The 13,637-nt window shown below is 44.8% G+C and overlaps 1 protein-coding gene across 1 annotated transcript; it reads left to right on the forward strand.

The window, feature by feature from the left end:
- The first annotated feature begins 691 nt into the window (after positions 1 to 691).
- On the forward strand, positions 692 to 6,923 carry HOXB9 (homeobox B9). The gene is made up of 2 exons (XM_030966050.1): positions 692 to 1,097; positions 6,688 to 6,923. Exons 1-2 carry the CDS (start codon positions 692 to 694, stop codon positions 6,921 to 6,923), a joined length of 642 nt encoding a protein of 213 aa, XP_030821910.1.
- Positions 6,924 to 13,637: the final 6,714 nt, after the last annotated feature.

The following is a 13,637-nucleotide window of genomic DNA, read 5'->3' on the forward strand; positions in this document are numbered from 1 at the left end:
CTAATATATTTTAATTTTTTTTTTTATTTTTTTTTTTTTTTAATTTAAGGGTTTGGGTTTTTTTTTTATTTTAGGGTTTGTTTATTTTTATTTTAGGGTTTGGGTTTTTTTTTATTTTCGGTTTTTTTTTATTTAGGGTTTTTTTATTTTAGGGTTTTTTTTATTTTAGGGTTTGGTTTCTTTTTATTTTCGTTTTTTTTTAAATTTACGTTTGTTTTTTTTTTAATTTAGTTTTTTTTAATTTAGTTTTTTTAATTTAGTTTTTTTTTATTTTAGTTTTTTTTTATTTTAGGCGTTTCTTTCTTAATTTCAGGGTTTGTCCTTTTTGTAATTTTAGGGTTTTTTTTTTTTTAATTTTATGGTTCCTTTTCATTTTAGGGTTTCTTTTCTTTTCACTTTATGGTTCCTTTTCATTTTAGAGTTCCTTTTCTTTTCATTTTAGCATTCCTTTTCTTTTAGCTTTATGGTTTATTTTCTTTTAGCTTTATGGTTTATTTTCTTTCGGCTTTATGCTTTATTTTCTTTCCGTTTTATGGTTTATTTTCTTTTAAATTTTAGGAGTTTTTCATTTTAATTTTAGCGTTTATATACCTATATATACATTTAATTTTAAGGTTTTTTTTTTAATTTTTCCCCCCCCATTTTAAATTTTTTCCCAAGCACCGCCCCGCGCTCCATACGATGCCTCACAATGTCCATCTCTGGCACCCTCAGCAATTATTATGTCGACTCCATCATAAGCCACGAGAGCGACGATTCCCCCTCCTCTAAATTCGCCCCCGCTCAATTCGCGGCGCCCCGAGGTCCCGGCGAAGCCCTGGAGTTCCCCTCGTGCAGTTTCCAACCCAAACCGGCCCCGTTCGGCCCCTCCTGGGCCGCCCCCGCCGCCTTCCCCGCCTTCCTCCCGCAGCCTTGGCTGGAGCCGGGCCCCGGCTCCGCTAAACCCGAGCTAGGCCGGGCTTTGGACGGGCCTAAGGGCGGCTTCGCCTTGGAGCAGCCGCGGGAAGCGCTGGGCATCGCCCCCAACCAAAGGCGGGGAGGATTCGAGGATCGTAAAGCGGGCGAAGGAAGCGAAGACAAAGCCGGCCGAGATCAAAGTAAGTGATGAAAGTGAGGAAGAGGAGCAATAAAAATAAAAATAAATAAATAAATAAAAAGGGATAATTGAAGGGTGGGAGAGGGGGGGAGTTGAAAATGGGGAGGGAGGGGAAGGGGAGGAAATGAAAATAAAATGGGAATTTGGAGCTGCCCCGAGCGCGAGTGCGGAGAGGAGAGAGCGCGGGAGGGAGTGAGGCGCACAACGGCAGGAAAACGCAGGAAAATGGGAAGAAAACGGCAGAAAACCCCAGGAAAATGCAGGGAAAGGGGGGAAATTACGCGGTCGCGGGAGGAGAGGCAGCGGGAAGCGCGGAAACGCCGCGGGGAGGGAAGAGAGAGGAAAAAAGGGAAAAAAGGAAAAAAAGGAAAAATTGATGGGAGAAAGTTCATCGGGGGGAAGAGCGGAAAGTCCGCGGGGTGGAAAGAGAGAGGAAAAAAAGGGAAAAAAAGGAAAAATTGATGGGAGAAAGTTCATCGGGGGGAAGAGCGGAAAGTCCGCGGGGTGGAAAGAGAGAGGAAAGAGGAAAGGAAAAAATTATGGGAGAAAGTTCATGGCGGAAGGAAGTCCGCGGGGTGGAAAGAAAAGGGGAAAAAAGAGGGAAAATCGCCGGGAAAAGTTCAGCAGGGGGAAGCGCGGAGGAGGAAAGGGAGAGAGAAAAAAGGAGGAAAAATAAAAAGGAGGGGAAAAAAAGGAAAAATCTCCAGGAAAAACTTCCCTGGGAGGGAAGCGCGGAGCAGCGCGGAAATGCCGCGGGGGCGGAAAGCGAGCGAGAAAAAGGGAGGAAAAATGGGGGAAAAAAGAGGGAAAATCGCCGGGCGAATGCTCACGGCGGAGGTTCCGCGCTGCCTCCCGGCCGCGGCGTTCATTTATTTGCGCCGTTAATTGTTTGTTTATTAGCGGGTACGAATATTTCAGAGTGACGCTCCTTCCCCGCTTTGAAATAAACCAAAATACAACGGGGGAAGGAGGCAGGGGGGCGTTGGAGTTAATTAGCTTTTATATCAGCTTTTATATCGCTTTTATATCGCTTTTATATCGGTTTTATATCAGCTTTTATATCGCTTTTATATCGCTTTTATATCGGTTTTATATCAGTTTTTATTCGTAATTTAGCCAGATTGGGAAGACGCTTAAACTCCAGCCCGGGTTTTTTCCGCGGGCGCCTTTTTTCCGCTTGAAATATGTATTTAAAATAATCCCAATCATCGGCCCGGGGGTGGTTAGTGCTGTTAATATTATTAGGATTGTTATTTTTAATGAGAATATTTGGCTTGGAGGGAGCGGCGTTGTCACCTCCTGCTGGCACCTGGTTCTGCTCCAAGGTGACCCCGGAGTGGTTTTACCCTCCCGGGAAAGATTTTTTCCATAAAAAACCCGAAATTTTCCATTAAAACCCTGAAATTTTCAATTAAAATCCTGAAATTTTCTATTAAAAACCCGAATTTTTCCTTTAAAAACCCGAATTTTTCCTTTAAAAACCCGGATTTTTCCATTAAAAAAAACTGGTTTTTTTCCATAAAAACCCGGATTTTTCCATTAAAAACCCGGATTTTTCCTTTAAAAACCCGATTTTTTCCTTTAAAAACCCGATTTTTTCCATTTAAAAAACCTGTTTTTTCCATAAAACCACGAATTTTTCCATAAAAACCCGAATTTTTCCATTAAAAAACCCGGTTTTTCCATTAAAAACCCGATTTTTTCCATAAAAACCCGAACTTTTCCACAAAAACCCGATTTTTTTTCCACAAAAACCCGATTTTTTCCATCCTGGCAGAGCAGCAGCGCCCGGCCGGCGTGGAAATTCCCATTTTTCCTCCCTTTAAATGAACTTTTTTCCCCCCATTAAAAACACGGAATATTCTCTCTCCCCACTCTCCATTTCCTCCCGCGCTCTCGCTGCGCGTTCTGGTGGCGCTTTTCTTTAATTTGTGCTGTTTTTAAATTCACTTTTAATTTATTTTCCCTTTCCCCTCTCAATGAACTCGCCCGCAGACAGCAGAAGAAAAATCTTTTTCTATTGCGCTGGGCAGGGATCCAGAACAAACTCCAGCCGGGCGCGGAACCATCGGGCCAAACAAAACACCCGAAAATGGAACATTTTGTCCCAAAATAATCCCATTAAAGCCGCCAGCGTGGGCGCGCTCTGCTTTCCGCGTTTGCTTTATTTTTGTTTTAAATAACAATTAAATTTCGGGCTGGCCTTCAGAGCGAGTTTTAATTCAGATTTTCCCATTTTCCCTTTTTTTTTTGTTGTTGTTGTTTTTCTCCTAATGAATCCCTGCCTGGAAGCTGTTAATTTATTTTATTGGATTTTCGAAAAAAAAATAAAAATAAAAATAAAAGAAGTGTCAGGACCTCTCGCCATTCTCTCTTTCCTGCCCGGGGATTTGTGAGCAGCGAAGAAATAAAAATCCATTGCAACGACCCCAAAATGCCCCAAACGCGCCCGCTCTGGAGCGCAGCCATTAAAGGATGGCGAGCAGGATTAACAATATCAATTATTAACAGCTTTCCTCCTCTTTAATTATTAATTCCGCATATTAGATCAAGTCAATTCCGGGGAGGAAACAGCCCTGCAAAACTCGCAAGGGGCAGGACTCGCAGGGGTTGATATTTTATAATTTTTTTGGTGTTGGAAATATTCAATATATTGAATTTTTTTTTGGAGATGTTTGTGGTGGCCCAGGAGTTTCTGCGCGGCGTTTTGGCTCCAGCCGTAATTCCGGGGCAGAAAAGGGAAGAAAAGAGGAATTTGTACCAGAACCCCGCGCGTTCCTCCCTCCCCGTCACCGATATTTGCGCGTGATGAGCGAAAATCCCAATATTTACCCTAAAACCGCGATTTTCGCCACCTCGGCCTCTGCCAGCGGGGCGGGTTTGACTCCCAAAAATTTCGTGTGTCCCTCCCCTTCCCCGCGTGGAAAAAATTCCCGAAATATCCCCCAAAATCATAATTTTTTCATTCCACCATTCCCACGCAGCTTCTCCCACCCGCGAGCGTGACGGGCAGGCTTTTATTTATTTCTATTTTTTATTATTTTTATTAATTTTTATTAATTTTATTAATTTTAATTTTTATTAAATTTTTATTAATTTTTTATTAATTTTTTAATTATTTTTAATTTAATTTTATTTATTTCTTTTTAATATCATTTATTTATTTATTTACTTGCACGTCTCCGTTTTAAATTTGATTTCTTTCAGAAATTCGTTTCTTTGGTTTTAACCGTTATTTGTTTGTCTTTATCGACAGCGTCACCTAATTTAAAAATAAGCGCAATTTTTGTAAAAAAATTTATTTATTTATCTTATTTTTATTTTTATTTATTTATTGTTTTGGCTGCACTTCCAGCCCTGCCAGACCTCGGGCAGCCAGAGAGGGATTTTGGGCCAGATTGCACCAAAAAAAAAAAAATTAAAAAAAAATAATAAAAATTGCCAGGATTTGTTCAGGAAAAGCCCCTCCAGGTCTCTCCTCCCTGCGTGATGGGGCTGGGGGAGCAAATCCTGGGGAAAATGGGGAGAAAAGGGAAAATTTGGGGTTGGTTTGTTTGTGTGGAATGTGGGGGGCTGGGGTGAGACCCAAAACCCACAGAAATTCAACCAAAAACCCCAGGAAAATGAACCTAAAACCTGGAGAAAAGAACCCAAAAGCCCCGGAGTGCACCCCAAACCCACAGAAACTCACCCCAAAACCCTCGTGGTGCACCCAAAACCCGGAGAAACGAACCCAAAATCCACAGAAATTCACCCAAAAACCTCTGGGGTGGGACCCCAAACACCTCGGGGATGCACCCAAATCCCCCAGGAATGAACCCAAAACCCTCGAGGCGCGCCCAAAACCCGCAGAACTTCCCCCAAAACTCCCAAAAATTCACCCAAAACTCTCTGGGATGCACCCAAATCCCCTAGGCATGAACCCAAAACCTGCAGAAATGAACCCAAAACTCACAGAAATTCCCTCAAAAACCTCCCCTAATCCCTGTGCCCCCAATCCCAGCCCCGCTGGAATTTTTGGGGTTTTTTTGGGCTTTTTGGGTTTTTAAAAAGGTTCTTTCTGGATTTTTAGGGCGGTTTTTGGGCCTGGGGATTGGGGTTTTCAGTCGTTTTTATTGTTTGTGGTTTTGTTTTTATTTTTGTTCTCCTTTGGGTTTGGTTCAGTTTGGTTTTGGCTTTGGTTTTGGTTTTTCCGTTTGGTCGGTTTGTTTGTTTTCTGTTGGTTCGGTTTTAGGTTTGGGTTTGTGGGGTTTTTTTTGTTTGGTTGGGTTTTGTTTTGTTTTGATGTTGGGTTTGGTTTGGGTTGGTTTGGTTTGGTTTGGTTTGGTTTGGTTTGGTTTGGTTTGGTTTGGTTTGGTTTGGTTTGGTTTGGGTTGGGTTGGTTTGGGTTGGGTTGGGTTGGTTGGGCTGGGTTTGGTTTGGTTTGGTTGGGTTGATTGGGTTTGGGTTGGTTTGGGTTGGTTTGGGTTGGTTTGGGTTGGTTGGTTTGGGCGGGTTTTTGTTTTATTTTTGGGTTTGGTTTGGTTTGGGTTGGGTTGGGTTGGGTTGGGTTGGGTTGGGTTGGGTTGGGTTGGGTTGGTTGGATTGATTGGGTTTGGGTTGGTTTGGGTTGGGTTTGGTTTGGGTTGGTTGGTTTGGGTCGGTTTTTGGGTTTTTCTTGCGTTTGGTTTGGTTGGTTTGGGTTGGTTTTTATTTTTGGGTTTGGGTTGGGTTTGGTTTGATTGGGTTGGGTTGGGTTTGGTTTGGTTGGTTTGGGTTGGTTTTTATTTTTGGGTTTGGTTTGGTTGGGTTCGGTTGGTTTGGGTTGGGTTTGGTTGGGTTCGGTTGGGTTCGGTTGGTTTGGTTGGTTGGGTTTGGTCGGGTTTGGTTGGGTTCGGTTGGTTTGGGTTGGTTTTTGGGGTTCTTTTGCGGTTGGTTTGGTTTGGTTGGGTTGTTTTTGTTTTAGCTTGCTTTCGTTTGGTTGGTTTTTGTTTCTTTTTTGGGTTTGGTTTGGTTGGTTTGATTGGGTTGGGTTGGGTTGGTTTGGTTGGGTTGGGTTTGGTTTGATTGGTTTGGTTGGGTTGTTTTTGTTTTCGTTTGGCTTGGTTTGGTTGGTTTGTGTTTTGGTTTTGGGTTGGGTTGGGTTGGGTTTGGTTGGGTTTGGTTGGGTTGGGTTGGTTTGGTCGGGTTGGGTTGGTTTGGTTGGTTTGTGTTTTGGTTTTGGGTTGGGTTTGGTTTTGGGTTGGGTTTGGTTTGGTTGGGTTGGTTTGGTCGGGTTGGGTTGTTTTGGTTTTGGTTTTGGGTTGGGTTGGGTTTGGTTGGGTTTGGTTGGGTTTGGTTTGGTTTGGTTGGTTTGGTCGGGTTGGGTTGGTTTGGTTGGGTTGTGTTTTATTTTCGCATTTGGTTGGCTTGGTTTGGTTTCGTTTGCTTTTTATTTCATTCCCTTTCATTTCCCCCTGCTTCATTTCCTTCCATCATCCCCCAACACCCCCCATCTCCCCTTCAAAAACCAAAAAAACCCCCAAAAAACCCAAAAAACCCCAAAAAAACCCCAAAACTCTAATTTCTCCCCTTTCCCCCCGTTTTTTCCCCAAACTCTCCCCTTCCCTCAGCCAACCCCGCCGCCAGCTGGCTGCAGGCGCGCTCCTCGCGCAAGAAGCGCTGCCCGTACAGCAAATTCCAGACGCTGGAGCTGGAGAAGGAGTTCCTGTTCAACATGTACCTGAGCCGTGAGCGGCGGCACGAGGTGGCGCGGCTGCTCAACCTCAGCGAGCGCCAGGTCAAGATCTGGTTCCAGAACCGCCGCATGAAGATGAAGAAGATGAACAAGGAGCAGGGCAAGGAGTGATGGCGCCCCCCCCAGAACTCAGAGGTTTCCCCCCCGCGCTCTTCCAGCTGAAGTTTTTGGTTGTTTCCCCTCTTGAAAAATCTGGTTTTGCTTCAGCCCGAAGCGCGGCTCCTTTTGGGGCGAGCAGTGAGACGAGACAGAGGCAGCGCTCCCAAAACTCAGCGTTTTTCTCCAAAAGCAGCGCCGGATCCTCCCCCAGTCCCAGCTCCTCTGTCCAGATGCAATTCTGGTTATTTTCCTCTTTAAAAATCTCTTTTCGTGTTTTGGAGCAACTCATCCCAAAGCGCGGCTCATTTTGGGGCAAGGAGTGCCAGGAGAGGCAGCGCTCCCAAAACTCAGCGTTTTTCTCCAAAAGCAGCGCCGGATCCTCCCCCAGTCCCAGCTGTGCTGTTCCAGATGCAATTCTGGTTATTTTCCTCTTCAAAAATCTCTTTTCATGTTTTGGAGCGACTCGGCCCAAAGCACAACTCATTTTGGGGCAAGGAGTTCCAGGAGAGGCAGCGCTCCCAAAACTCAGCGTTTTTCTCCAAAAGCAGGGCCGGATCCTCCCCCAGTCCCAGCTGTGCTGTTCCAGATGCAATTCTGGTTATTTTCCTCTTTAAAAATCTCTTTTCGTGTTTTGGAGCAACTCATCCCAAAGCGCGGCTCATTTTGGGGGGGGCCCCCCCCGCGCCCCTGTTGCTTGGGGCAAGGAGTGCCAGGAGAGGCAGCGCTCCCAAAACTCAGCGTTTTTCTCCAAACTGCCCCAAAAGCAGCGCCGGATCCTCCCCCACGCTGTTCCAGCTGAAATTTTCATTATTTCAAATATTTAAATCTCTTTCCGCCTTCTGGAGGTAACTCAGCCCAAAGCGGGCTCCTTTTTGGGGGCGAAGAGAAGCAAAAGAGAGGAGAAAGTGGCAGCGCCCCCAAATCTCAGCGGTTTTCTCCAAACTGCCCCAAAAGCGGCGCTGGCAGCTCCCCCAGCCTGTTGTTCCGGCTGAAATTTGGGTGATTTTCGGTTTTTAAATCTCTTCCAGAGAACGGAGGTAAAAGGAGCCCAAAGTCCGGGTCCTTTTAGGGGCAAGGAGTGCCAGGAGAGGCAGCGCCCCCCAAATCTCAGCGGTTTTCTCCAAACCGCCCCAAAAGCGGCGCTGGATCCTCCCCCAGTCCCAGCTCGGCTGTTCCAGATGAAATTTTCGTGATTTTCCTCTTTTAAAATCTCCTTTTTTTGGTCTTCTGGCGCAGCTCGGCCCAAAGCGCAGCTTCTTTTTGGGGTGAGGAGCGAGCAGGGCAAGGAGCGACAGGAGACACCGAGGCAGCGCCCCCAAATCTCAGCGGTTTTTCCTCAAAATTGCCCCAAAAGCGGCGCTGGATCCTCCCCCGGGCTGTTCCGGCTGAAATTCTGCTTCTTTCCCTCTCTAAAAATCTGTTTTCTGCCCAAAACTCAGCTCTTTTCGGGGCGAGGAGTGACGGGACAGAGGCAGCGCCCCCAAATCTCAGCGTTTTTCTCCAAACTGCCCCAAAAGCGGCACCAGATCCTCCCCCAGTCCCAGCTCGGCTGTTCCAGCTGAAATTTTGGTTATTTTCCTCTTTAAAAATCTCTTTTTTGTCTTCTGGTGCGACCTGGCCCAAAACTCAGCTCTTTTTGGGGCGAGGAGTGACGGGACAGAGGCAGCGCCCCCAAATCTCAGCGTTTTTCTCCAAACCGCCCCAAAACCAGCAGCGGATCCTCCCCCAGTCCCAGCTCCGCTGTTCCAGCTGAAATTTTAGTTATTTTAAATATTTAAATCTCTTTTTCTTCTTCTGGTGCAACCCAGCCCAAAACTCAGCTGCTTTTTGGGGTTCATTTCCCTTCCCTTTTTCCTTTTTGGGGTTCATTTCCCTTCCCTCGTTTCCTTTTGGGGTTCATTTCCCTTCCCTCGTTTCCTTTTTGGGGTTCATTTCCCTTCCCTCGTTTCCTTTTTGGGGTTAATTTCTCCTCCCTTGTTTCCTTTTTGGGGTTCATTTCCCTTCCCTTTTTTCCTTTTTGGAGCTCATTTCCCTTTTTTCCTTTTTGGGATTAATTTCCCTTCCCTTTTTTCCATTTTGAGGTTAATTTCCCTTCCCTCGTTTCCTTTTTGAGGTTCATTTCCCTTCCCTCGTTTCTTTTCGGGGTTAATTTCCCTTTTTTCCATTTTGGGGTTCATTTCCCTTCCCTTTTTTCCATTTTGGGGTTCATTTCCCTTCCCTCGTTTCCTTTTTGGGATTAATTCCCCTTTCCTTGTTTCTTTTTGGGGTTCATTCCCCTTTCCTTGTTTCTTTTTTGGGGTTCATTTCCCTTCCCTCGTTTCTTTTTGGGGTTCATTTCCCTTTTTTCCTTTTTGGGGTTCATTCCCCTTCCCTTTTTTCCTTTTTGCCTTTTCCCCTCTCCATTTTCCCCCTCCCCAGCATCGCACCAACTTTTCCCCTTTTCAATTTAATTTCCTCCCCCCCCAAAAAAAAATTTTAAAAAAACCCCGACCCCAACCCGGCCACCCCCAAACCTCACCGTTATTTCCTCTTTCTCTCCCAAAAATTTTTGGGTTTTTTTTGCCCCCAAACCTTCCCAGACGCTTTAATTAAACTCCAAGACAGACACATTCATTAAGGCTGCCTTTAATTACACCCGATAAATCATTTACAGCCCCAACCCGGGCTGGCCGCTCCTTCACAGCCCCAAATTTGGGGTCCCCCCCCTTTTTTTTCCCCCCTTTTTATTTCATTTTTTAATCTCGATTTGCCATGCAGAATTCGCATTATTTGAATTATTCGGCGGGATTTGGATTCCGGCCGCGCTTTTGGAGGAAATTTGGAGTTGGAGGAAAAGTTTTTTTGGGTTTTTTTTTTTTTGGGGGCGGAATCGCCTGGATTTGGGTGTTTTGTGCCGGGAAGGAGAAAAATAAAAAAGAGATTTAGAGAAAGGAAGGGAGCGCCCCCCGAGCCGCCTCGTAAATGATTGAGGAGAAAAAGAAAAAGGGCGGAAGAACCCCCGCCAACCGATCCCGAACTTTTGGGAGAGGAGGAAAAACGGGATTTTCTAGTTTAAAAATTAAAAAAAAAAACAACGAAAGAAACAAAACAAAAACAAAATAAAAAAAAAACACAAAAAAAAAATTTAAAATAAACTACCTTAGCGGAGCTTTCAGGGAGGGCCCGGGCGTTGGTAGCGCTCGATATTTATAATTTATTGAGGAATTTTGGACTTTTTTTCCTGGAGCTGCTGCAGAGATAAAAGTGCCAAACCCCAGCCCGGCTTTTTTTTTTTGGTGAATTCTTATTTTTGAATACTTGAACTCACCGGGTTCGGGGGGAACCCCCGCGGGATTTTTTTTTTTTTTGGTCGCTTCCAGCGCGGATTTCCCGAAGTTTCCCCCGCGGAGCTCCATCCTCATCCTCACCCCGGCACAACGAGGCTGCAGCGCGGATCCAGGGCGGGGTTTGGGGTTTTTTTGGGGGTTTTTTGTCTCTTTTTTTGGGGTGAATTTGGGGTTCGGGGAGGGATGGGGAGGGGCGGGGAGGGAGGTTTAGTTCAGCTCGGTTCCGTGTGGGTGTTTGTGACCCGTGTTCGTGCTCGTGTTTCTGTCAGTGCTGTGGCTTTTCATTCCTGTTTTTAATAATTTTTTAAAAATTAAAAAAGTTTTTTTTTTTTGAAGAGTTCTGCCGTTGGTAGTGGCTGGGAAAAAAAAAAACGGAAAAAAAAAATTAAAAAAAAATCGAAATAAACTTCTCCAGTTCGCTCCGCGCGCGGAATTTGGACTTTGAGGCTTTCGAGGAGCTCCGGGATGGGGAGAGGGGAGGAAAAAAAGCACAGAAAAGTCATTTTTCCCCCTGCAGTTTATCAGGAGGAACCAGCGCAAATCTGCTTCCAGACTCCTCGCGTGAAAGTTTTATCAGCGGGGCCGGGGCCGCTCTGGGCGGCGGCGATAGCGAAACTCCGCCGATTTGCAGTTTTGGAAATTGCTCCTACTTTCTTTTCTCTGTTTTGGTTTTTTTCCTGTTTTTTTCCTGTTTTTTTCCCTGTTTTTTTAATATATTTTTTCCTTCCCCTCCCTCCTCGATCCCGAGATAAAACCCGAGGAGCTGCGCTGAAATCTCCGCCGCTCCAAACCCTCTCAAAAAGGGTTAAAAAAACCCCCCAAAAACCCCCAAAAAACCCCAAATTATTTCCCCTCTTTGCAGAGAAACCAGAGCTGAAGGGTTTGAGAGAATCCCCCAGAAATTTGTTTCATTTTTGGGGTTTGTATTTTGGGGTTTTCTCTGTGAAACTTCCCAAATTTAACCCTTCTGCTGCCGGAGGGAGTTCAGCGCCACCCAACTTCGCTCTGGGTTTAAAATTTAAAAAATTTCAAATTTTTTTTTTTTGAGGCGTTTTGAGCTGCGGCCAGCAGGAAGATTTCCCTAAATGCTGATTTTTTTTTTTTTAAAAAGCGATTAAATGAATTAAAAACGGGTGGGAAATGATGTTTGAGAATTTTCCAGGTCGGTTCGGTTCTCCTCGAGGGCGTCTCCAATGGAGCCCGGATTTGCCCAAATCCTCTTTATTTTCATTTTTTGCCTCTTTCATTTTCATTTTTTTGACTCTTTATTTTCATTTTTTGCCTCTTTATTTTCATTTCCAGGCGCGTTTCCCGCGAGTTCCTCGATGTTTCGCGACCCCATCGGCCACAGGGATTTAGGAGCGGTTTTGTTTCTCACTTTTCCTTAGAGTTGTGCTAAAGAGCAGATATTTTTAAGATGAGGATTAAGAGGTTCTTTGAGAATAGAATGGAAGATGTTAGCTGATTTTATTAGGAAATACTCTTAAAAAAAAAAAAAAAAAAAAAAGAGAAAATGTTGGAAAATTTTGTTTTCTGTAGCATCAGCCCGGATGTATTTTCCAGAGATGTTTTAATGCTCCAGAATAAAAATCGATTTTAGAACAACGAGCAGCGCTCTGTCTTTGTGTTCCTCCCCCCAAATCCCGGAATTATTCCCGCCCTGGTTTTTCCTCCTTTTTTTGGGGGGTTCAGATTACCAAAAATCAGCCCAGGAGAAGTGGAAATAATTCCGAAATAATTCCGAAATAATTCCAAAATAATTCCAAAATAATTCTAAAATAATTCCGCTCGGGAGCAGCAAGTGTTTGCTGGGTCCCACCCAAACTCGCTGCGCTCCCCAATGTTCCAAAATCAAAATAATCGATTTGATTTTCAATTCCGGCACCCGAGGTCGGGGCTGCCTTTCCCCCTTGTTCGCGGGTTTATTTCTCATTTTTGGAGCTTTCGTGTCTTTATTCCCTCCCCAGCCTGATGGGAAAAGGCTCAGTGCGGATTTTCTGCCTTTCCTCGCTTCATTCTCCTCTCGCCCAAGGAAAAACTTTTCCCGAAAAGATTAAAAATCCCAAAAACCCCAAAAAAAACCCCCAAAAAACCCCAAAAACCCCGCCCGCCCTCCCCGCTCGGCGTCACCTCGGCTTTGACGCGCGGTTCCTTTTCCAGGAGCGATTCCTGCGATTCCCTCCCGAAATTCCTTTGAATTTTTATCGCTCGTGAAGCCCCGCAAGTGCCTGGAAAACGATTTTATATAAAAAAAAAAAATTAAAATAATAACAATTTAAAAGCGCCGAGCGAGCCCCGAGTCCCGCTGACCCCGCAGCAAACAGGTAGCGAGGATCAGGACCCAGAATCTCCTTCCCAGTAATTTTTAACAAAACGAGCCGCTCTAAAGGGCAATATTTCACTTCTTTAGGGGGGGAAAAAAAGGGGGGAAAAAAAAGAAATCTCCTTTCTTTGGGGCAGCTCTGAAAAGAAAACAAAAGAAGAAGAAAAGAAGAAGAAAAGAAGGAGGAAGATTTTTTGGGAGCTCGCGGAGGGAAGGGAGAGAAAGGGAAGGAACTTGTCATAAAGAAAGGAAAACTCCGCGCAGCGCGCTGCCATAAAAGAATATGACCGCTATAAAACTTTATAGGGTATAAATTTCTGAAGGTTAAGGAACTGAGCGGCTGTAAAGGAAACAGCGCAAGAAAACTTTCAGGAACTCCTAAATTACTGCGAGGAGCGGGAGCGCGGGGAAGCCCCGCGCGGAAAAGCGCTCGGGCTGCCCCTCACCAGCTTCCCCGCTTTTTACTTTATTTTCCTTTGCTTTTCCTTTTATTTTCGTTTTATTTTCCTTTGATTTTCCTTTGATTTTTCTTCTTTTTTTTCCCCTGAGGGAGGGGCAGCTCAAAAAAAAAAAAAAATCAGAATTGGGGAAAAAAGGAAAAAAGAAAAGCTGGGGAGGGACTTTTGCTAATTTATTCTTCTCTTGCAGATGCCGTGAAAATCCAGCGCTCGGGACGATTCCCTTTGTTCTTTTTTTGTTTTTTTTTTTTTTTTTTTTTTTTTTTAACCTTTTTTTTTTTTTTTTTTTCTCCTTTAAAGCAATTCCAGGCCTGCACACAACAACAACAACGCACGCACAGAAGGCACCCCCAGCGCTCGCACACTCGAAGTTCTGGCGAGACGTCTGGGCTGGGGAAGCTCTTTATGACTTTACAGCCCCGGCCGTGCCCCCCCTCGCCTCCCGGGCAGCAGAATGACCAATTGTTTCGTCTCGGAATTTGAAACAATAGCGCGTTTCAAAAGCGAGCCCACTTCGCCTCTTCTTTCTTTTCAAATTTTATTTTTTTATTGCCGCACTTTGAGAAAACTCCAGCGAGGCGGAGAGGCGACAAAAAAACCCCTCATTCTCGTTTTCCTC

The sequence above is a fragment of the Camarhynchus parvulus genome, chromosome 27, assembly GCF_901933205.1.
Source record: "Camarhynchus parvulus chromosome 27, STF_HiC, whole genome shotgun sequence".
NCBI classification, from domain to species: Eukaryota; Metazoa; Chordata; class Aves; order Passeriformes; family Thraupidae; genus Camarhynchus; species Camarhynchus parvulus.